The 23,895-nt window shown below is 37.1% G+C and overlaps 2 protein-coding genes across 8 annotated transcripts in view; one reads left to right on the top strand and one right to left on the bottom strand.

Moving 5' to 3' along the window:
• Positions 1–14,781, top strand: part of LOC142344885 (uncharacterized) — a 71,635-nt gene extending 56,854 nt beyond the window's left edge. For 6 of the 7 annotated variants that reach the window (XM_075396932.1, XM_075396984.1, XM_075396949.1 and 3 more), the window contains 2 exons: positions 10,307–10,453; positions 14,585–14,781. In XM_075396932.1, coding sequence (XP_075253047.1) covers positions 10,307–10,453; positions 14,585–14,698 — 261 coding nt within the window. In that variant the 3' untranslated portion in view covers positions 14,699–14,781. Of the gene's footprint in view, positions 1–10,306; positions 10,454–11,064; positions 11,162–14,584 lie in introns of those variants that run through there. The other variant, XM_075396941.1, reaches the window with a different exon arrangement.
• Positions 14,782–19,769: 4,988 nt separating this feature from the next.
• LOC142344877 (uncharacterized) lies at positions 19,770–20,880 on the bottom strand. Its single transcript, XM_075396921.1, has one exon. The coding sequence runs from the start codon at positions 20,756–20,758 to the stop codon at positions 20,180–20,182; it is 579 nt and encodes a 192-aa protein (XP_075253036.1). The 5' UTR covers positions 20,759–20,880; the 3' UTR covers positions 19,770–20,179.
• Positions 20,881–23,895: the final 3,015 nt, after the last annotated feature.

The raw sequence follows: 23,895 nt of genomic DNA, 5'->3' as shown, positions 1-23,895 counted from the left end.
AACTGGACTTTTGAACACTTGTGAAGAGTCGGCTTCCCAGCCCAAAAAGTGAGAGAGGTGGTTTCAGTCATCATTTTTACATGCAAATTGGGTGACTGGAACATCCTGACGTGGTGTTCAGGGCAGTGCAACTGAGCATCACAAAAACTGTAAGACCGAGACAATTTGGGTTAGAAAAAGACGAATTTCACCAGAAAAGGCGAATGTGACCGAAAATTGACGAAAAAACTCGTAAAAACTTAAAAAAACTGGTTATATTCGAAAAAATTAAACTCACTCGTAAATGATAAATTGATATTGGTCGAACGTAATGAAGGTGTAGGAACTTGAAAAACCAGCTTTCACAAAAAATTCGATAAATTTATCGAATTTTTTTGCTATTTTTAGGTCGAAAATTTGAAAAATCAAAAATTTGGTCAAATTTTTGATAAACTGGTAAATTATTGTTCAGTGTAGTTGGGGTAACAGTACAATACAGGTTTTCAACAAAAAATTTGAATTTTGACCAAATTTTTGAAAATTGTCGATTTTACCGATTTTTGAGAAAAAATCTCAAAAAAACATCAAAAAACAAGAAAGGTTCGTAGTTTTTTGTCCCGATACGGTAAATACACGTTGATGAGAGCTTATGGTATTCATTTTGGGTGCTAGTTCGCTGTTCTGCGCCATCAATAGTCTACCAAAAGGCACCCAAAAACGGTATAAAAGCACTGTATTTTCACTTCCGGGATTAAGCTTGAATCCTTTTGCTGTTAACGAAAGAAAAACGGTACAATATCAGTTGGATAACGTCTTCCGACACAAAACTGATGTCATAATCTGGCACGACGCTATAAACAATTCGCTGACCTCTCACCGAACGAATAATTTTCGAGCACTAGCGTTTTCCGAACTTTCTAAAGTGCTAGAAAGTTACCAAACTCGTTTGAAAGCTATAGTTTATTGCCCACGAACCGGAGCACCAAACATCTTTGGTTTTCTTTAACAAACAGACGTTTTGACTATCCATGTACTGATTGACCTAGTGTCAAAGCGGAAAGATCCAAAATTAGTAAAAGAGTACTATCAATTGCACCAGAAAGTTCATTTGGATTAAATCGTTAACATTAATTTTAACGCATCAGAAATCACTTCGCCGTTTGCTTAAGAAAACTCGTCATAGCAAACTCAATAAACGACGCCGTAGAGCCAAAAAGAATAGGAAACTCGCCGCTGAAGCGGCGGTAACTTCGAGTCTCCACTGAGTCCTATTTCTTTCCGGCTCGGTGACCTCAGTTTAACTACAGGGGTTATAGAGCTTGTTAGTTGTAGGACTCAGTCGCTCCGTCGTGTCCTGCTTTCGTTGCGTGGTTATTGTAGTGTCGTTCGATTGGCACCACTCACTTTGTCAAGGTTTTCAATTATCGCATCGCCGCTCCACCGTTTTTCCCATTTCGTCGCTCGCTCGCTGCGTGACCGTTTCCGCTCCTCCTCTTGCGCGCGAATATTATATTCCTATTACGCTTTGGGGTTTTGCTTTCTGAGTCTCGAAAGATTATGTGTTCTGTGTCCCCAGTTTAAACTACAGGGGTTATAGAAACTATAGTAATTGAGACGTGGTCATTCTCCCCTCCCAATCTCCCGTTCCTCGAGTTACGCCCCACCTTCTATTTCCCCTGTCACAAGAATTGTCCAATTATTGATCACTTTGTTCTATCTAATTTGTTCTATCTCCCAATTTGTTCTATCTTCTAAATTGTTGTCCTAAAATCCCAATTTTGCAGACCAAGTTAAATATTGTTTCATCTATCTTTCCTTTCTGTTTGTACACCAAATCTGTAAGTTAATCTATTGTTGTATTCTTCCTCCCATTATGTCAAATCCCTTTACAAGCAAAGTTTCTAAGGTGTATGATGCACGGGCCAAGATTGAGAAAGAGTTGTGCAAACTTTACGAAAGCATTGACGACGCTATCCACGAAAAAGCGAGGCGAGTGAGAGTAGAAAGTTTGGTTACCAAATGCAAAGACCTACTCGAAACATGTATAGCAAAAAATGATAGCCTGATAGGCCTTGCAGCTAAGACTGAACAAGCAGAGAAACTGCAGTCAGAATTAGAAGAATGGCTGGCAGTTGTGAATAAAAGACACGATGAGTATATGGAAAGTTCCCGAGACTATATAGACTCCATTCAGGGCAACGAAAATTTAAAAAAGAGCTCTCAAAGATCCCACAAATCCTTGTCTGCTAGTACCTCTTCGAAGGCTTCAACGGCTCGCAGGAAAGACTTTATATTAGCAAAAACTAGACGAGAAGAAGTGGAGGAAGAAAACAGAGCGGCTGCTCGAATAGCTGAAAGAGAGTATGAAATTGAGATGGCAGAGAGAGAAAGTGAAATGGCTGAGAGAAGGCATGATAGAATTGTTTTCTAAGAAACGTCAAATAGACCTCGAGAAAATGCACGAGGAAAATCAAAAACGTCTCGTTGAAGCTAAAATGCAGGAAATCATTTTAATGGACGATGAATCTTTGCTTTTAGAGACCGCCACTAATAGTTCCTCAAAACATGGCAGTATCTACTCAACAAAGAGCGAAAATCGCGTCAAAGATTGGGTTGAGTCAGTTGGTAGCCAAAAACAGCCATCTTGACAAGCAAACAGAAAAAATCCAGGGCTTGTTTCGATCAAGCTATTTCTTCCGCGGCAGCAGATGCACAAAATAGTAACTCTATTGTCCAAGAACAGGGTAATACTGTCCAGAATCATATTTTTGAGAACCATCGATCAGAAATGAACGATCAAAACCAACAGCAGTTACCGCAATTGATTTCTCAACCGTCAGATCTGATTGGAAATGATGGTCTTATCCAGCAAATCAATCAAGACAGCGAAGAGCCTGAACTCAATAATCCGATCTCCGAAGTAAACAATCAAAACGAAGGCCTGCCGAACAATACACTGCAGTTCTGGCAGTCTCTTGCTGATCAAGAATCTGCTTACTACCGTGGTTTGTTTTTTCAAACAAATCAACCTAGCTTGTCTCTGAAAGGCAATGCATACGCGAACCAGCCGGAAATTTACAAACTTAATCTCCAGCTCCTGATTTTTCGACAGCAGCATACACCCCTCAACATAATCAAGATAATGCTTTCCCGGCGGACGCTCAACTCAACCACTTGGCAGCGCAATAAGAAGCAAATTTGCCTGCAGCATCGGCAAGCCCACTCCACCACCAGGCATTATCAATACCACACAGTCACTAGAGGCCTAACTTGAATACATGGACCCTCGCTATTAATCCATTAAACACCAAAGCAAATGCTTTCCCGATCGCTCCGCAGAGGTCCAATGTTAATGTCACGGCAAGCGTACCTGATTCAGTAGGCACCGTAGGTGGTACAACGTAGTACCATAATCGAATTTCCAGTGCAATAGTAGATAACCAGGCGTTGCAAACAGCACCACTCCTACCGGGATATCCACCCGTTTCGTCCTCGCTGCCTTACTCTCGAAATCCACTACCCATGCAACATCCATGTTTGCCGCACTCTTCAACACCTCCACAAGTAACAGTAAAAGATCTTGCCGAGTTACCTAGCTTCAGCAAGAGAGATCCCCTACCCGAGTGGAAACTTTCCCAATACAACGGCGACCCCCTTCAATGGCACGAATGGTACGGCCAATTTAGTAGTGCGATTGATTCGCAGACATTGAGTGATGACGTTAAGCTAACGTACTTAAAAACATTGGTAACAGGGAAAGCAAAGGCTGCAATTGCGGAATTTGCTTATTGTGGTTCAATGTACAGAGATGCATTGAAAACGCTTGAGCGTAAGTTTGGACAGCCACAGGCAGTGGTAACTGCGCATCTTGATAAATTGTCAAGCTATCCACCGGTAAAAATGCACAACTCAGACAGTATAATCAGCTTTGCTACTGTAGTCTCAAGTCTCGTTGGCGTATTCAGGTCATTGTCATATGACACAGATCTTCGTAGCTCGTCCCTCTTAAACCAGGCAGATCAAAAGCTTCCACCAAATTTAAAAGAATCTTGGTCAATGCCCACCGTGAAGAAAGAGTGGTTGAGGCCAACCATGTTAGATTTTAACGATTGGCTGACAGAGAAAGCAGAAGCTCATGAGCGCATGAAAGCAATCTCTTTCAAGAGAAAAAACTAGGATAATGGTAACATAAGTGTAACAAAAACAAAAGTCTCCTCAAAAGTCTTTACTGCTAATGCAAATGCAAAACAACATATCTCCAGTACAGCTTCCCAGAGTGCAAAAAATGATCAATTGCCCTGCGCGTTTTGCAAATGTCAACATCCCATTTGGCGATGTCAATCTTTCAAGGAAAAGACCCCTACGCAGCGTGCTAAGATTGCTGCAGAAAACCAACTTTGTTTCTCGTGCTTGAACGGCAAGCACTCATTCCGAACATGACCACGTCAACGAAAATGCACTATTGAGGGCTGTCGAAGCACTCATAACACATTACTTCACGGGGGGCAGAACGCGTTTTTCCCGTAAGCACTGAGAAGAAAAGCAACGTTGCCACGCTGACTAAAGTAAACTCCACAAAAACGTCATCAAATACAGTTGAAAATGCAAAGTCTATGGGAACGGCTAGTTCCTCGGGACTCACTTCAATAACTGATGTAATAGGGCTTCTTCAGGTTCTTGAAGTCGATCTTTTAAGTCCCTCAGATGTACGCACTAGAGCACTTGTTCTCTGTGACACAGCTTGTAGTCACTCTTGGATATCCAGTGAGCTCGCTAGTCGTCTTCAATTGAAGGGTACCCCATTAAAATTGACCGTGAATGGCATAAATACTCAAGAAACTATAACAACGGAATCTGTACAGGTTACTGTCCAACCAATAGGTGAAAACACTTGCTCTCCGTTTGATCTACTCCCTTATGTAAAAACAAATTTACGAGTAGGTTCCGACATTATTGATAATACTGCCATTCAAGAAAAATATCTTCACCTAAGCGTGTTACCGAACAAGACGTATGACTACGCAAACGTCGAGATGATAATAGGCCAAGACGCTTACCACGCCATCCGCCCGATCGAGTATTTTGCAACCGAATCAAAATCCTCACCCGTTGCCGTTCGCTTACGTTGGGATGGGTTTTAAGCGGTCCGTTGCCATCTTCATCTGGTCTGATTTCTACTTGTTTCAAGGCAGTAGCTAAACAAGATTCCGAGTTAGCATCCCAAATAAAATCCTGGTATGACATGGAGTCATATGGGGCTGTCAAGCAGGTTGATCCCCGTTCAGCATCTGACCATCGAGCAACTGCGATCCTTGAAAAATCCACCGTACACAATGAGGGCCGATATCATGTAGGCATGCTTTGGTCTTCAGACGAAGTAAAACTGCCCAACAATTTTTTTTCAGCAATGGTGCAGTTCAAATCATTGGAAAAGAGATTAGGTAAAGATCCCGTTTTGTACAAGCGTTATGCACAGACAATTCAAGACGATCTCGATAAAGGATATTTTATCAAAGTGGAAAGCCGAGACGACAAGCAATGCGCCGGAAGAGAATGGTACCTACCTCATCACCCGGTTGTAAACCCTAACAAGCCGGAAAAAGTTCGTAGGGTGTTGAATGGTGCTTCAAAGTTTCGGGGTATCTCTTTGAACAGTGTATTACTCACCGGTCCAGATCTGTTGCAGAGACTAATCCACACTCTGATGCGCTTTCGTCAGCATCAATTCGCTGTTTCCGCTGATATTGAGGGTATGTTCTTACAAGTAGATGTTTTGCCAGCTGAACAGTCGGTTTTGCGTTTCCTTTGGCGGGAAGATCCCTCAAGGAACATTGAGGTATACCAGTACACAAGACACATATTCGGCCCAAAAGATTCACCAACTTGCGCTAATTATGCGTTACTGCGTACTGCGAGAGACAATAATTCAGATTTTCCCGAGGCGGCGCAAGCCGTTAGCCAGAAATTTTATATGGATGACTACCTTGACTCAATGGAGTCACCCATCATAGTACAAAAAATATCGCGCGATTTGATCGAATTACTGAACAGGGGAGGTTTCAAGCTGACTAAATTCATCAGCAATGTCCCTGGCCTCCTCGAAGTGCTGGAGGACAAATCAGTTGAACAGGCTCCAAAAGAAATAGGCGCATCAAAAGAGGAGTCATCATCCCACGTTCTAGGTTTGAAGTGCGATCATGTAAATGACACACTAGTTGTAAGCCGCGGAACAATATGTGATGCCTCGAAAGCTGTTACACAAAGGCTGGTATTGAGTCTTGTATCAAAAATATTTGACCCAATTGGTCTTGTTTCCCCTTTTACTGTGAAAGCGCGGCTCCTCCTCAAAGATGTCTGGCGACTTCACGGTCAGAGCTGGGATGATGTACTCCCAAAGGAAATGATTGAGCGCTTCGAGTCTTGGAGCGCAGAATTACCAAAACTTGGGCTAATGACAATACCTAGAAGCTACTTCTCCGGTTCGTTCGAGCACTTGGAATTACATGTCTTTGGTGACAGTTCACAGGAGGTGTTCAGCGCAGTTGCGTTTTTGCGTGCTCTCGTGAATTCCTCAGACAACGGAAAAAGAACAGAACTGGCCTTCGTCATTGGAAAGGCACGAGTAGCTCCGATGAAAGTGCTCACCGTTCCTAAACTCGAACTCCAAGCGGCTTTGCTGGCATCCCGCCTCAGATTAGAAATTTGCGAGGCGCTCACCATTCAAATTCAACGCACGTTCATGTGGACAGATAGTACCACAGTCCTTCAGTGGTTGAATTCCCTAGAGAAACAGCCCATATTTGTAGCGAATCGTGTCTCCGAGATTCTAGAGGGAACAACGGTCGATCAATGGCATCACGTGGCAACGCAGAACAACCTGACCGATGCCGGCACGAGGGGATTGTCCTCGGAGGCGTTGCAGAACAGCGCTTGGTTACGTGGTCCTGATTTTCTTCGTACATCTGACTTTCCGTTTCGCCCGGGCACCGAAGTGGTGTCAAACATCAAATTGAAGCGTCAAGCAGCTGATTCCAACCTTTTGGACAACTGCTCAGCCCTAAAGTCCAACACTTTAAATTCTGATTTTAGCATTCATCTGCGCAAATACAGTTCGTATCCAAAACTTCTTCGAATCGTTGCGTATGTCCTACGTAGTCTTCCACGGCACGCCACCTACCGATCTGTAGATAGAAAAACAGTAGAACCCGAGGAAATTACCACAGTAGAAAAGAAACTGCAGCTTCTTAGACAAGCAGAGTCTTTCCCCATCGAGCTTATGCAACTCCACAGTTCAAAGAAAATCAGTAAAAGAATCCCTATTGCTGCTTATTCGCCGTTTGTCGGGCCTGGTGTCCTGCTCCGTTCTAGTGGCCGAATTAAGCGCTTCACTGACCTCGAGTTCAATTTGAAGCACCCCATAATCCTTGACGGTCGACATCCACTGGTGTACGTTTTCTTACGCCATATGCACCTCAAAAATCATCATGAAGGTAACGATTATCTTCGCGCACTTGTCCAACAGCAGTATGCTGTTCTGAAGCTTCGGTCTCTCCTCCGTTCGATTCGTTTCAATTGTGTCCTTTGCAGAAAACGAAGCACCAAGCCTGTTCAACCTATGATGGCTGATCATCCCTCCGAACGTCTTGCCTTCCAGTGTCCGCCCTTTACGAATGTCGGTCTTGACTACTTTGGTCAGTTTCACGTCACGATCCTCTGAGAAAAGGTGGGGTTTCCTGCTCACCTGTCTCACGACCAGAGCCGTTCATGTTGAGATTGCACATTCGATGGATACAAATTCGTGTGTTATGGGTATTGAACGCTTCATTGCTCGTCGTGGAATGCCGTTGGTCATTTGTTCCGACAACGGCACTAACCTTGTTGGTACAGAGAAAGAACTGTTGCTATGCTTTCTAAACTTGGACAAACAGAAAATTGCTTAGGAGCGGGCACAAAAGAGAGTCAAGTGGAAGTTTAATCCACCTGCTGCACCGCACCACGGAGGTGTTTGGGAAAGGCTAGTGCGAAGTTTCAAGCGAACACTTTACGCAATCCTTGGCAATCGTCGGCTTACGGACGAAATACTCCTCACTACTTTCTGTCTGGTGGAACAGTCACTAAACAACCGCCCATTGACTTCCGTAAGTTCCGATGCCAACGATTTAGATGCATTAACGCCAAACCATTTTCTTTTGGGGAATCGCAGTACTTGCCTTCCTTCACTCACCCCTGTCGATGACTTCAATCACCGAAAGCGATACGCCAGAGCGCAAGCGTACGCTAATGCCATTTGGAAAAGATGGTTAAAACAATATCTCCCCCCATTGAATCGTCGTTGTAAATGGAAGACTCCTTCCGATGAAATCTTGAAAACCGGTGACCTAGTTTGGATTATCGATAACGACAGCCCAAGAGGCTATTATCCACTGGCCCGCATTTTGAGTCTACGTTATGGTAACGACGGCATCGCACGGTCCGCTCAAGTTCAAACAAAATCCGGCTCGTTGATTCGCCCTATTGTTAATTTGATACCAGTTTTCGAATCATCAGTTTTTGGGGCCTGAAGATGTTGCTGACGCAATTGCGTGTAAGCGTAAATGAAAGAGCATATTACTTGTGCGTTCGCACAGAGTGTTCCAACTGGGAAATAGCCTAATGGTTAGGACCTAGGGGCCTTAATCTAGAGGTTGCGGTTCGAATCCCGGTGGGACTAAGTCTCTTTTTTTTGATATAGATGTAATCCAGAGGTCAAATTAAAAGCATTTTTGACCTATTCCGAACTTGAAAAGAGCATCAATTACGTTTGGCTGACAACCTTGCTAGTTGTCTGATGCAGTAAATCTTACGTACGTTTTTCTCTTACGTTGAGTCTTATCAGTCTTATAGGTGTTGAGTCTTATACGTTGAATCTTAAACGTTGTGAAATACAAAAAATTTGGATTTCCTGTACCGAAACAGGATTTTGCTTGCTATATCGACTTTGTACCGATACATTGCTGATCTCAAGAAATTAAGTCTTGAATTCTTATTAGTTTTTTTTTATAAAGACTTCGATTATTGATCCTTTTTGAAAGTTATCGCAACGAGAGCGGACACAAAAGGAAACTAAAAAATTGATTGCATATTTAATAATCGGTTTCGCACTTTTCTGTTTCATCTCGCTTCTAATATTTATGTCAGTTTCAAAAAAGGGTGTGATGCAAGATCCAGTCAACATGTTATTAAAAATTTTTACGGAAAAAGAAATCATCAATAAAGAGTTAGAGATTAAGTGAAATTCTGTCGGCTTGGTGCGACTTTTATTCCAACTTATTATTAAATCAAGCATCAGCTGCCATCTTTTACCAAAACTCCCCTATAGGATTCTTTTGCAATTTAAATAAAACCCCACAAAAATGTCTTTATTTTCAATGTTTTCATGACAAAGCAAAGAAAAAGTAAAGGTTGATATTTTTTTAACATTTCTTAACTCAAATATTGCATGTTTAGTATATCAGTTAACTAATGCTGATGCAGAGATAAAAAGGAAAAAATTCTTTTTTGAGAAAATGTATTGCATATGTTTGCTTTTTTTTCGGCTTCAAATGTTTTTAAAAGTTTTCATTTCCGGTTTTATCATAAATCTATTGAACTACAGATAACTAAATTTCTAAAATAGGTACTAAGAGTGAGAGAAAGCTGAGTGAGAGTGAATTTGTTTTACAGTTGTGCTTTTTGTAGTTTTTTCCTTAGAATGGTTTTTTTAAAGTAGGTTTTAAATATTTGTATGTCGTATTTATAAGATGCCGCCTCCCCCAACCATCAACCTACCGATACTTTTGCTGTTTTCCTTTATTTATGTTGCTTTAATTTTTTTAACAGCTCTTCTTAACCCGCAATAAAATTTGTAGGTTTTTAAAATAAAAGTTAAAGGCATACTTTAGGGCTCCAAAAAGAGTGTTTCTATTTTATCTCTGCGATATGTAAACAAAAAAAAAGCGAAAAATCTTTTTTGAAAAAAGGCGCTTTTTCTAAAATTTCACTCTTGAAGCGGTTTAACCTGAAAGGTGAAAAACTAGAAGCGGGGCTCTTTCACAACTGTTGTTTTGGTTTCTTGTCAACTATAACATCATATGCCTTGACAACCAAAAGTGTAGTCTTCTTACCTCAGAAAATGAGTAAAATCGAAAAAAATCCGATGTGAAAAAAAACACCATTATGTCGCGAATTAGGACCTCTTATCCACTCAAGGCACCCTCACTCCCTCGCTTAGGCACCACAAAACTTCTTTTTTAAAAAATAATTTGGAATAGTGCTGGACTGAATTTATTTTTAGTGAGCAATTGTTTAGGTGAAAAGGGAGAGTGATCACTTTGTGGAGCAGGAATCAGAGTACAGGAAGTTCCTCGATTCCAACCCAGAGATGACTCACATGTGGAAACGGATGAGCTACTCCAAAAGGGGAGCCAGAAATGCAATCAAACCCATCGGACTACAGGTTACTATGCACTCTGTGGTTATAATAAATAATAACAAATTCGTTTTCAAGTGAATCACATTATATTAAAAGGAATATCTTTACAATCCGAAAAGCAATACCCACTTGATGAAAGGTCTTCAAGTACATTGCAAAAACGGTGTATTTTAGACCGACAATCAGAGCTGAAACAGGTTTAAAACAGAATGGTTGTAGGCTGACAAGAGTCATACAATAATGTTAATTAGGCTGATAATTACATGATAATAGTTATGATCAGATCAAAATCAGGATAAAATCAGAAGTACAATTTTACTCTGAAAATTACACTGATCAGTGTAGATTCTGACATGAACAGAATCTGTACAAGTATAAAACAGTCTATATACAGTCTCTGGATATACATTGGTTCAGTACTGCAATGCTCTGGGTGGTCGGCCCGAGAAGCAGAGTCCTTCAAGTGATCCCTTTTTGTTTATAGGTTATCTCTATTCCATTTATTGACAATAACAAAAACTTCAATCAACAAATAAATAAAGAACAGCTGTAATATTTGTTAACCCAATGTAGCGTACCTTTTGCACCATAGAAAGGTTCAAAAGTTAAAAGTTACTAAGTTATGGTTGTTATAGGAGTCTCTAATGTCAGAAAGTTCTTCAAAACTTTCATTCTGATAAGGTAGGCCGACGTTGAACTCAATGTTAACTACTTGTGAACAAATCAAGGAGCAAAAAAAGGGGTATGGTTACAACTTCTTAATTTCCTAACGTCACATTCTTGTCACCCGGGTCGAGGTTTTAAGGTGAATTTTCGTAAGAAAAGCGGTGAATGTGGTGAAAAAAAATAATTCACCGCTTTTCACCGCATTTTTTACAAAAATTCACCACCAAATTCACCGCATGTAGTTTTCATCTGGCGCTAACAATTAATTTTATCACTAAGCTATGCAACTATGGCCTGTTGTTATGACAACTAGAGTTAATTAAATATAATGTGGCGATAACAGAAAGTTGTAGCTCAGATATATATTTATACTGTAATTTATGGAAATTATTTACTAGTCAACAGGAAAAGGTAATGTACTTAATTGTTAGATTTCGCAAGTTCCCTTAAATTGCTCAATTTTGTCTGTGCTTGTCCACAAAGGACGTTGACCATTGCTCTTTTAACATGCAAAAGACAGAACTATATTGTTTACATGCTTCCTTTTTGTTTTCTTGCTTAAAACAGCGTTAGCCAAAAACCATAGAGGCCAAGTTTTTATTTGAATTGTTTTAATTTGCATCTAATTTTTGTTACATTTATTTTAAATGATTTTCAATTTTTGTTGTGGTATATTGTATTTTAACAGAGAACAGTTTTTATAGTGATTGCATGATAGGAAAAGGTTTCCTACGTAGGTACATAATCAGTGAAATTTTTTATCAGTGAAATTTTTTATCAGTGAAATTTTTATCAGTGAAATTTTTTATCAGTGAAATTTTTTATCAGTGAAATTTTTTATCAGTGAAATTTTTTATCAGTGAAATTTTTTATCCGGAAAAAACATACGAATAAAACTGCCACAGACACATATTGATCATAACAGATTAGGAACGTGAAAGGAATAATACCCCGGATGATAAAGCAGTGAGTAGAGTCTGAGCAATGATAACATTACCACGAGATGAGTCCGGTTCGAGATAAGTCAGGTAACTCCTAAAGCAACTCAGCGGCGACCCCTAACGAACGTCCAAAACAATGAACACATGATATTGTGTCTTCAGGAGTTTCTCAATTGCAATTTCGTAAACGTCATTAATTTCAGGAGGAATTAGGTCAAAAATGAATTAGGTCAAAAATATTGCATGATTGCTCATTCCGTATATTTGCCTATACTTGACTTAAAAACAAAAAAACTGTCGTAAGATTCCAGTTGAAGTTTCCTTGATTTCATACAACAATCATAAATGATTTTACGCTGTCCATACTGTACATACCTCTTAGTACAATCCCAGTATGAAACCAAAGAAATCATATATGATACTTGTATAATCAATAAGAAACATTTATCATCCTACTATGATTACTAAGAATCATACATTTTTTTTTTCCTTCCAATTAGGTTTTCATTTTTATCGATAAGTTATCAGTTATGTGTTTCCCCGGCATCACTCTCAGATCCGGCATCCCTTTCACCACTTTGAAGGACCCTGAATTGCGAAATCTGTCACAAAATTCGGTGCTATATGAAAGCTTAAGTCTACCTATATGACTAAAGTTTTCATATTCTCTGGAGCCAGTATACACCATTCTCATTTCTCAGAAACATCAAAAAAATTGTATCTAACTTTTAAATCATTGCGTTTGAAATCCAAAATTATTGTTTTGCTGCACCCAAATAGTCAAATGGCGCACCCAAACTGCACATAATGCATATTAAGTTTAAATGCCCTATGACTACATTTCATTATACGGAAATTTTCTACATCAGTCAATGTTTTATGTAAAGTATAGGACCTTGTATGATTTCAAGAAATTTTTTTGATTTTTACCGAAAATGAAAATTTACAACAGTATTTAAGCTATCAAATTTCTATATGATTTTTGTATGATTTCAATGAATTCGTATATAACCTTTGTATGAGTACTCGGATTCCCATGTAACCTAGTATGATATCAAAGAAAGTTGTGTGATCGATGACCCAGGAATAGGCACATTTTTGAAATTACAAAAGGGCGAAAATGATAATATAAATGAAATATGAATAAAAAGCAACAAAAAACTGTCCTTCTATTTTGTCTTGGGTCTTCATATGTTTTGCAACTTGTTCAATTTTTTTGGGTTGCATGTTTATTGCAACTGTTGTGTCCTGGTATTGAAGATTTTGATTGGAAATATTTGGTTGGCTGTGTCGATCAATATGTTAGTTTTAATTGATTCTTTCCTCTCCAAATTTTCATTTACTTGAAACTCTTTTTGCGACTCAAATGAAATTTTATTATGTTGTCTACGAATGCGCCCCAATTTGCCAATACCAAGTATGACTTGAATTGGTATTTTTATTTTTATGGCACAAAAGGTCCTCGGATTACTTTTTCCTGGTGTTACATTTAACTGCTGATTGGTTTAACTCATATTTCTGCCCATCAGAAAAATTGGCAACTCAATAATGTGATATCCTAGGTACGCAATGAGGATTTTTGTAAAACGACTTTATTTGACTAAGCCGAAAAGAGTGAAAACAAAATGATTCCAGTTTTAAACGGAACGAGCTTTTTCGTAGGTAACGAGAAAATCATGAACAGTCAAGATCTAGTCAAGAGTCCTCTAGACTAGTCATCCAATCAAATTTGGTCCATCGTGATTAAGAACAATTCCAATTAAGAAATCTTGTCGAGAATAGATTGTCAAGCATGTCAAAAATCCATGGGTTTGCTTTTTCGGGCATCTTTTCTTTTTCTAAACTGAGGAAAAAATATATTTTCGGCTTGTGCAAACCTTGTTGTTGCCCTCGGTGGATCTATTTAATTATTTTTGTTTTTATAATATAGCTTTTTTAACATATCGATAATGCATTCCTAAAAACCTCATGAAATAACTATGGCTTTCAAACAATAATATAATCCCGCGTTGGCCTTTCTTGGAAAACATACACAAGAACCATATATGGTCCTATAAAGTCCATACAAAGTTTTCTTATATGATCGTGCTGTGGTTGCCAAGATTTCCATATATGATTCTTATATCGTATCCAAGAATCCGGTATGCACATTTGTGCGTTCTTTCAACTCCCATACAAAGCTTGTACTGAAGTCTCAGCTTTAAGCGCTTTACACAACTCATGGCATATTGGTACCATATATGGTTCTTAAATTGTTCTTACATGGTTCTTCAATGGCCTCTACACCGTTTTTTCATGAATCTATTCTTTTGTGGTACATGGTTCTTGTATGGCTCCTACATGGCTCTTTAATGATTTTTTATGGTATTTAAGATTGCAATATGTGTTATATGCTTGTTTTCAACGCCCAAGCATTGTTTATACAGTATCTTAAATTCTCTGCATATTTTAACAATTTGTGGCTTCGATATGGTTCTCAAGAAAAGATTATGGTGGTCAACCCGGGATTAGACATCATTCAATCTCTTATGTTTTTGTTATGTTATAGCTTGATGACTCGACACAGAGCAACCTCAAGGTGAAAAATAGCATCGAGAAAGGGAAGATGACGTCAACAGGGGAGAGTCCCTCTGCTATGAAAACAGCTCAGATGATTGTTTGAAATTCAAATTTTGTAGCTTGATTCTTATCACCCTAGATTTTCATTTGTCCAATATTTGTATAAAATATTTTCTTAAAATTTCAGTTATTTACGACAGAAAGTAAGTTGTTGTGCTAGTTATTGACATAAGCATTCCCGTGTTGAGAATTTTGTCGGATCCAAACATAAGGAATTGTCGCTTTCTTTTCGTCGGTTTAGCTTAGCAAAAAGCGAGCGAATTGTTTACGTTTTTTGTCGGTTTGATCGGTTGTCGATTTTATACATGAAATGGCGGTTTTTGTCGATTTCAAAGTTAGAAAGTGTCGGTTTTCGTCGATTTTAAAAAGTAAGAATTGTCGGTTTTAAACGTATGAAAAATCGTTTTTGACCTAAATTATCTGAGATAGTTTTGGAAATATCTCAAGTCAAGTTGAGGAGCCAATTTGTGATATTTTCCAGTATGATCTGGTTTTTTTACCCTCCCCTTTTTTCATTTCGGACAGTTGCGGAGCTAATAAAATAAACTATAGGAAAATCGATTTAGCATGGTGAAAACCATACATGTACAGTTTTCAAAAACAAAAACAAAACAAGATTAAACATCAAAACGAAGACAAAACGATGGACAAAAACGATGGCAACAACAACTTTTGAATAACTTTCTCGGCGTCCATTGTACGATACTGTTCGTAACACCATGTGTAAAGTTTGTGTACAGCTAAAAATCTTTTGTGAAAAATCAAAATCTATAGTGACTTGCTGGAGTCAAGCTAAATTTCAGCAGGTCACTAAAATCATGTTAGTCTTTTCATAGCTCATTTGAATCGAGTATGGTCTCTCATAGTACATTTTGGTCGAGCATCGTCTTTTCATAAGTCTGAATTTAAACCTGGGTCTGAGGACGTATCAAGACCATGGTAACCTATTGCGAGCCGGATTAATGAACAGAAATACGATTAAAATGAAAAAAAAACAGTGTCGGGAATGTTTTATGCTCAATTAAAACATGGGCACACCTTCTATCAATCATATTTATCAAAAAGTTTACATTTCCTTAATATGTTGACTAATAGCTCCGCGAGTCGGGAACGAGAACAACGATAACAACAAAAACTACAATTATCGTCTTTTTTATTACGATGATACCGACAAAAACGACAATAATCGACAGTTCCTACAAAAAAGCTTCTTGCGTCGGTTTTGTCGCTGTTTCTCAACACGGGTAGACATTTGCAAACATTATATTCTTTCCATGCGCATTTTTGTCACAAAAAATGTTAGACCTAGTAGAAGTTGTACGGTAATCTTGTACGCAACTGGCATTGTTTGGCTTAAAATGGCTCTAATTTCTGATAGAAAAATGATGATCGTGCAAGATTTTGAAAAAACAAAGTTGTCTGGAAGATTCTGTTCGAAGAAATGCTTATTTGGTTATTATAATTGTGTTTCAGGTTTTCCCTCATAGAATTGTCATTCCAAAAATCTTTATACCTGAAAAATCATTCATATTTCAGAGTAAGTTGCAGATATGAATTTCAAATACGATTTACAAAACACATTGGAAGGAGCTCATCATCAGTTCTTTTATTAATAGCCGCACAGCGATAGCTGGGGCTACTTTTGGCCTTCTCTGGGTTTTTTTATTTCGTCGTCATGATTTTTGTTACGACCATATGACGTCACAGCCACTTTTTGTTCATTCGTTCATGCAATTTCAACTGAATTGCATGCGTGACGTCATTTTTCGCTCTTAGTGGAGCGAGTTTTTTTTTGTTCATTTGCGTGATTAATTTTTTGGTCACACTTGACTTACCTCACTCTCAAAAAGGACTTCCTCACTTTGAAATTGACTTTTATTTACTTTAATTCAAAGAGATAAGGACAAATGGGTTTGTGTCACTCTAAATGAAGGTTAATTGAGATCAGCTAATAGAGGCAGCAATAAATTATACAGATTTTTAATCAAAATATAACAGATCAGCCTTCAATGAAAAGACGATTTTTTTGTCTGTCTTTTTACTGTTTTTCTAGACGGCCGATCTACGAATCTATTGCGGCTATTTTCTGGCGATCTGCCAGCTATGTTATTGATGTTGGATTTTTTGTGGGCTCAGTTGAAACAGATCTCGAAATTATTTATACAGTATTTCCAATCATTTTAGTCAACTATTTTTAGTCCATAGTGCTGCACTGGGTAAGATATCAGAAAATTGATTTTAAATTGATACTACAAATCCATTATACCCAATGCCATTATACCCACAGCAATTTGATATATATATATATATATATATATATATATATATATATTATCATTAAGTACATAAACTTCAAATTAGCAGTCGCTATTACGCGTATGCTTTAACATACTCAATGGCCATGGTCATGCCTCAGCGGCCCGTGGTACTTGATATGAAATTATCACGACCAGACATAGAATTAAATCACCCGCTTGCGTATAAATAACTACATATGTGTAACAACGACTGCTTACTTGTAGTTGAATTATTGAACGAAACTCTTAAAGTGCATTGGGTATATTAGCATTGGGTGAATGGTCATTTAACCGTCAAAAACTTTTTTTTTCAGAGTGTTCCTCAAAAAGCCGGAAAATGGAAAAGATGTGAATTTTCAGATTAAGCAAATGCAATTGTAACAAAATCAGAGAAGCCCAGGAAAGCTGTCAAAATTTGCAAAAAGATTTAAAATTAATCAAAATGATGATTAAGCCCGGAAATTATGCCTCATCTTTGTTTTCGAAAAGTAGAATTTTGATTTAAAAATCTTTGGGGATGCTTTCAAGAAACGGGGCCAACTATTTGTTTAAAATTGATAAAACAAATATAAAGAAGCATGAAGCCGTATAATCAGCGTTTCATTAAGAAGATTAAGGAATTTTTTCTATCTCTCACCCTCTCCTAAAATTGTTAAAACTAGGTTGGATCTTTTTCTTAGCACTTGCTTGTATTATTTTTGTACGGTTTGTTCTGCGTAAATGTTCACAAAATTTTTACCAAGATAAGATACAACTTTTGTGAATTTAAACAAGAATATTGTATTCAAAATTGGATAAAAACCCAAGGAAACAACAATTTCAACGATTTTTTTAAATGATTGATAATTTCTTTTTGCTGAACAATTTGTTATATTACTATAATTTAAGGTTCTCTGCTTTAGACGAAAACAGGAATAATATTTTGCCTCAATGCATAATTGTTACAGCTCAATAGTAAAATTGAGGTGTATGTCTGTCATGTTCTTTTTGGTTATAAATGTACCAAATTCCCTTTTAACTCGCTTTCAAGTTTACATTTTTTGTTTAAATTAAAAGTTTCTGAACTTCAGTTATTGAGACTCATTCAATATCTTAAAATATTTTTCAAGCTATTATTTTTCTGCCATTTTGAAACACAGAATGCGGCTGATGGATTTTTGGGCAAAAATGATATGAAACACCGAAAAATTGATAAATAATAATGAGACTTCACCTTAACATTTAAAACTTATTTTCTAAAATCTGTAGGAGTTTTTTTATAGTACATCATTAGCGAGCCGATATGTAATTGTTATCCGATATATGTCTGTTGTCTGAGCTTGCTGTTTAATCTGGCTTGCCTAGTTTGAAGTCTCAGACCTAAATGATCTGTACCAAACAGTCCCAGGAAAAAGCGACCTGCTATCAGGCCGTCCCAGACCAAATTATCATTTGATAAAATTGACAAAGAATGAAAAAAAAACATCTTCTCAGACCGAAAATAACTAACTTGACTAGAACATGCCCTAGTGAACTTTTTGATCAGATGGTCACAGACTGGAGTGACATCTGAAGAGACTTTTTGCGCGCCTTTTTTCCCAAACTGACTAATTTTAACGCAGGGCTCGTAATCTTGAACAGAAGACGCTTCCTTCTGGAACACTATCCTCGGCACCTCAAATCTGCTATAACGTTATTCTAACTGATTTTAACCAAAATGAACCATAACCAATTGCATACTTTCAAGGAAAACTTTTGGAAAAAGAATAAAAACAATTAGATTGAAGTGCAAATTATCTTCTAGAGAAAACTTTACAATTATTCACTGATTGGATTGTTTGTATACAATATCTGTTTTTTTATTGTTTTTTAAATGCTTTTCATGTGTTTTTATGATTTTTCATGACTTACAATTGGTGAAGAAGTTATCAATTTTGTTGAAATTCATAGTCATCCAAGCCTTTTACACCTGCTAAAGTTTCTTGACTTTGAACTAATGAATACAAATCTTATGACTTACTAATTTTTTTTAAAAGGCTAAACAAGAGGTGTTTTATTTATTTGAGCAACTACATGATTGCCGAGATTTTGGAGCTGCATTTCTGACTAGCATTTCAATTTTACCCCATTAGTCCATTAGTCATCAGTTCAATTGAAATTTGAGAAAAAAAAGAGAAATTCATTACAAATAATGCATTTTGCAAGTCTACTTGAATTGGGCAGTATCGTCGGTTCATTCGCTTAGAACTTCGTTTGATTGGGTCAGTCCAGCAAAACAGCAGGAGAAATTTATGGACAATTTACTCAAGGCACTAAAACAATTTTCCTGAAATTGGTATAGCAAAAAAGTTGACGCTTGATGATAAGAATTTATTGAGACAAAACGACTACTAAGATTTACTCAAAATTTAGATTATAAAATCTATGCCATTTTTTGTGGAGTTTTTTTCTCTCACATCATTATCCAGGCGACATTTTTAGAATTAATATTAGTTGGCATTATTTCGATGTTTGATCTGTCTCGACCAGTTTGAGGTCTAAGACAAAATCTGTTACAGACCGTCCCATTCCAAAGTAACCTCAGACGAGTTTGTTTTAGAAAAATGTGACCTCTGAGCACGCCACCCTAGACCAAAATCACTTGATCACATCACCCCGGGCTGAAATGACATCTGATCAGATTCTTTTTCTCGCATTTGTTTATCAGACTACCTAATTTGGCGTGATAAGAGGGCGTGTCATCTTGGCACCTCAATCTGAGCACTGTTGATCAGGTATAGAGTTATTTCTTGAAATAAACCATAGCCGGTTGCGTTCGGCAAATGAAAAATCTCGAGAAAATAACGACAAGAATTAAATTGAAGACCAAATTATTGACTAGAAATAAACTTTCCAGCACTGTACTGATTGGATAATCTTACAAAATCTGGCTAAAATATGGTTTTTTATGACTTATGAATGGCAAAACTTCATCAATTTTGACAAAATCTTTTAACAATATTTCGGTCCTTTGAATGTATAGGTTTGTACACATGTAAACGTTTCTTCAATTTGAACTAATGAATACCTAATCAAGATTACAATTTATTACTAACACTAATTACTTTTATCTCATTATTCATCAGGTTAAATGAAATCTGAAAAATTTTTATGAAGGCCCATTTTATTACAAATCTTACACTTTAGCAAAAAAAGTATTTAAATCGGTCGACTTCGTTTTGAATTATGGTTCAATTTTGACCAAGTGTTTATTTCGAAGCTTTAGTAACTGTTTCAGTCGCGTTAATAGTAACGGATGAAGTGGTTACAAATTTTGCACTATCTTCCACAGTTTGGGTTGAAGATTTCACGTCTCCTGCTGCGGTGACGTCTCCTGCTGCGGTGACGTCTCCTGCTGCGGTGACGTCTCCTGCTGCGGTGACGTCTCCTGCTGCGGTGACGTCTCCTGCTGCGGTGACGTATTCATTTACATCTCCGGTTTGGGTGACATTTACGTCTCCGGTTTCGGTGACGTTTACATTTCCAGCTTCGGTGACAGCATTTACATCTCCGGTTTGGGTGACATTTACATCTCCGGTTTGGGTGACGTTTACATCTCCGGTTTGGGTGACGTTTACATCTCCGGTTTGGGTTAAGTCATCGTCGTCTCCAGTTTGGGTTCCACCGTCGCCAGCACCATCATCACCAGCACCGGTACCACCATTATCAAGGCTGGGATCTGTAGTCGTGGTTGTGGTGGTCGTACCCTGGTTCAAAATGCTCTCTCCGACGGACACTTCGAAGAACAGCAAGTAGTACGTGGACAGACATATCGGGCACCCTAGCATGATTGCCAAGTAGATGACGGCTACAATTATTTTCTGCTTTGTGTTTTCTTTGGGTCGCAGTTGGGCTTTCTGCGCCAGAGCAAGCCTAGCTCCGTATGGACCATATTTGTCGTATTTTTGTCTGGAAAGAAAATAAACAGTTCAATTAGATTCATTTCTGATATTCACCTCACGATAGAATTCTATCAATCTCTGCACTTGTTCAGAAGACCGAAAAAAAACGGTGCAAGAAATTTTCGGTATGTTTGGTTTCCCACCACTAAATCGTCGGTATGATCGGTATGTCCGATCTCGAAAGTAATAAATCTTTTAAATTTTTGGTATGTTTGGTCTCTTAGACTCGGTATGTCTATTTTTAAACGTAAAAAATTGTCCGTTTTTGTCTGTGAGTTTTCTTGTTTATGCCGTAAGATTTTATGATACCTTTTTAACCGCAGAAGTTTCAAACGTACCTCTTGGAGACAATTTGTTTGGGAGAAGGTAAAAACTGATAGACTTTTTTCCTTAGATCATTGATAAACCTTGTTGAACAAATATAATTTTTTGTTTGTTTTTCATATTAAAATTTTGAAAGACTCGTCGAACAACGACGGGGGTTAAGTCAATCACATATAAAAAACATTTTTCATGATTTCTTGTTGTTTGAATCCGAACAGACCAAATCTAAGAAAACAGACATACCGAACCAAAAAAAATCGATCACTCCTATTATAATCGTAAGTTAAAAACCAAAAGTACCAAATCTAAGAAAGTGAACACAACGACTAATTATTACGCTCAGAACCAAACCCACTGCCTTTTCCTTGCTTTTAAAAAGCGATCTTGACGATGATACCGAAGAAAAACGAGAGAGCTTTCGTTGTTTTTGTGTGACTAAAAACAAACTTAACAGAAATTTTCTTACATTTACAAACGATGATTTCTGAACTAGATTAATTAGGGTTTTCGCTCAACCATTTTCGACACATTTAGCTCAACATTGAATTAAAAAGTTCTTGGGTTACAGGTGGTTATCAAATTTTTTTGTTTTATTGATTCATTTTTGACGTTTTCTTCAAATTCCTTAAGTGCTTTGGGTGCAAGAGAATCTTGCAATTTGATTACTCTAAAATAATCTGCACCGTAAAATTTTCAAATCATTGAATCCACGCAGCCAAAATTGTTTTTAAGGTATTTACTGCTTTGAGTGTAAATTTAGACTTTTGAAGAGAGCCAAACATGTTTACAACTGCATAACTTCTCAATCCAACTAACGCAGGTTTAAGACTTTACAAATAACAAATCTAGGTTTTTTCAAAAAGTGGTTTAAAACGGCGCTGCTTAACTCAAATGTCTAATATTTGAGTAATATTTCTATGAAAGGTTTAAAAATGTTTATGTTCTGAAAATAGCAAATTTAGGTCCACAAACACTTGAGTTCTAAAAACTAGGTTTGACAAAACCTTGCAAGAAGGGGGCTATCTGGTGAAAACGCTAAAAACGTCTACGATAATGTCGACCCTGCAATACCACTATATTGTATTGTCTAACAAAATATTATTATATAATAGTACTTTTCACATAATTTTAAAGCTAAATTTGAAGAAATAGACAGTCGAATTGTCACCATTTCCTACCAAGAAAATCATTAAAATTTTAGTTCTGGTTATTCAATTATCTTTCATAAAAGGATGCTCTATTTGAAGGACATAAGAGAAGCAAAAATTGCCAATTTCTGACAATTGTTAGACGGAATTGCGCAAAAAAGACAATTCTGCAACACCTGATATTTGTTAAGGAAATTGTCAGTAAATATTGCAAGAAAAATGGAAGTATTTTACATAAAAAATTCCCATCAACTACGGTTTTGTTTTCTGTGAGTAGGAAAACTGTTTCATCTAGGTTGAAAGTGGTTTTGAATTTGCTAATATAATCCACTCTGGCAAATTCAACCTTTATTTAGATGATTTTTCGAAAATACTTTCGTTCATTCATAATAAAAAAAATGCCCAGTAATAACGAATACGTACTTTTCTGTATTGACTTTTTCAATTTGTCATTTGGATATTTTTGCGCATTTTAGAGGTAAAATTAATGGGCATATTTTTGGCTCCTAATTGTTGAATTCTTTTGTTCTTAAGAGTAAAAAAATGTTCACGGCTTGAATTTTTTTTTCGTCGGATCTAATTCATGGAATTGATTAACTTATTTATTATCCGTATTTTTTTTCAACGATAGAATTACAACATTACCCAATTGATTTAATTTTGTGAGAACAGAAAGGCCAGAAATAGTAAATATTTAAGCTGAAGGGACCATTTTTATGCACAAAAGAAGACTACTAAACATTTTTCATTTTAAATAAACAGTTAAAATTTCACGTTCCTTTAATCAATTTTATTTTCATTGAGTAGTGTGAAACAAAATCTATTTCAAACAACTAATATTGAAAGAGACAATAACAACAAAGTTTTGATAAGGAAGACAAAATTGAATTGCTTTACTTTTTTTCATTTTTTACCATAACATTTACAAATGAACAATTGCATCACTCTTGTTCCGTTTTTTCAGTATTTCGACATTAAATCTTCAAATCAGTTGTATCGTGTTCTTTTAAGCTCTAAGTTCAAATTTTTTAACAAAAGTTTACAAGTGTGAAAAATGGCGCTCATGAAAAAAAAAATGTCTTTATGTGGTCGATCTACGAGCCGGAGCACTTGGTCAACCAACGGTCAACTCACTATGGAATTAGAGTTTAATTGAATGAGCAAAAATTTTCAAAATAATTGATATATGGTGGCAAAAAACAGCATTCAACCACTTTTTGTATTTGATATATTTTTAGTTGCTATTAATCAAAAATTATTAGATGGGTTGATTTAGATCATGTCGAGACCAAATTCAAGCGCGAGAAAGAAACTCAAATAGATGATTTAGGCACAGATCTCGGGTAATTTTCACCAATAGACTGATCGCTTTGAAAAATGCGCAAAGTTTGTTTGGAAATCACTAATCATAATGAGCAAAACTTAATATAAAGGAAACCTGCACCTTGTTTGACTCAAAACTAGGATTGGCATCAAAATTTTTGAAAAATTAAAGTTTAAATGGCATCAAAGAAAAAGTAGCACCAATTTCTATTAATTACAATTTTGGAG

The sequence above is a fragment of the Convolutriloba macropyga genome, chromosome 1, assembly GCF_964194025.1.
Source record: "Convolutriloba macropyga chromosome 1, txConMacr16.3, whole genome shotgun sequence".
Taxonomy (NCBI): domain Eukaryota; kingdom Metazoa; phylum Xenacoelomorpha; order Acoela; family Convolutidae; genus Convolutriloba; species Convolutriloba macropyga.
The sequence above is the reverse complement of the archived record's forward strand: the minus strand, read 5'-3'. Positions and strand labels throughout refer to the sequence as shown.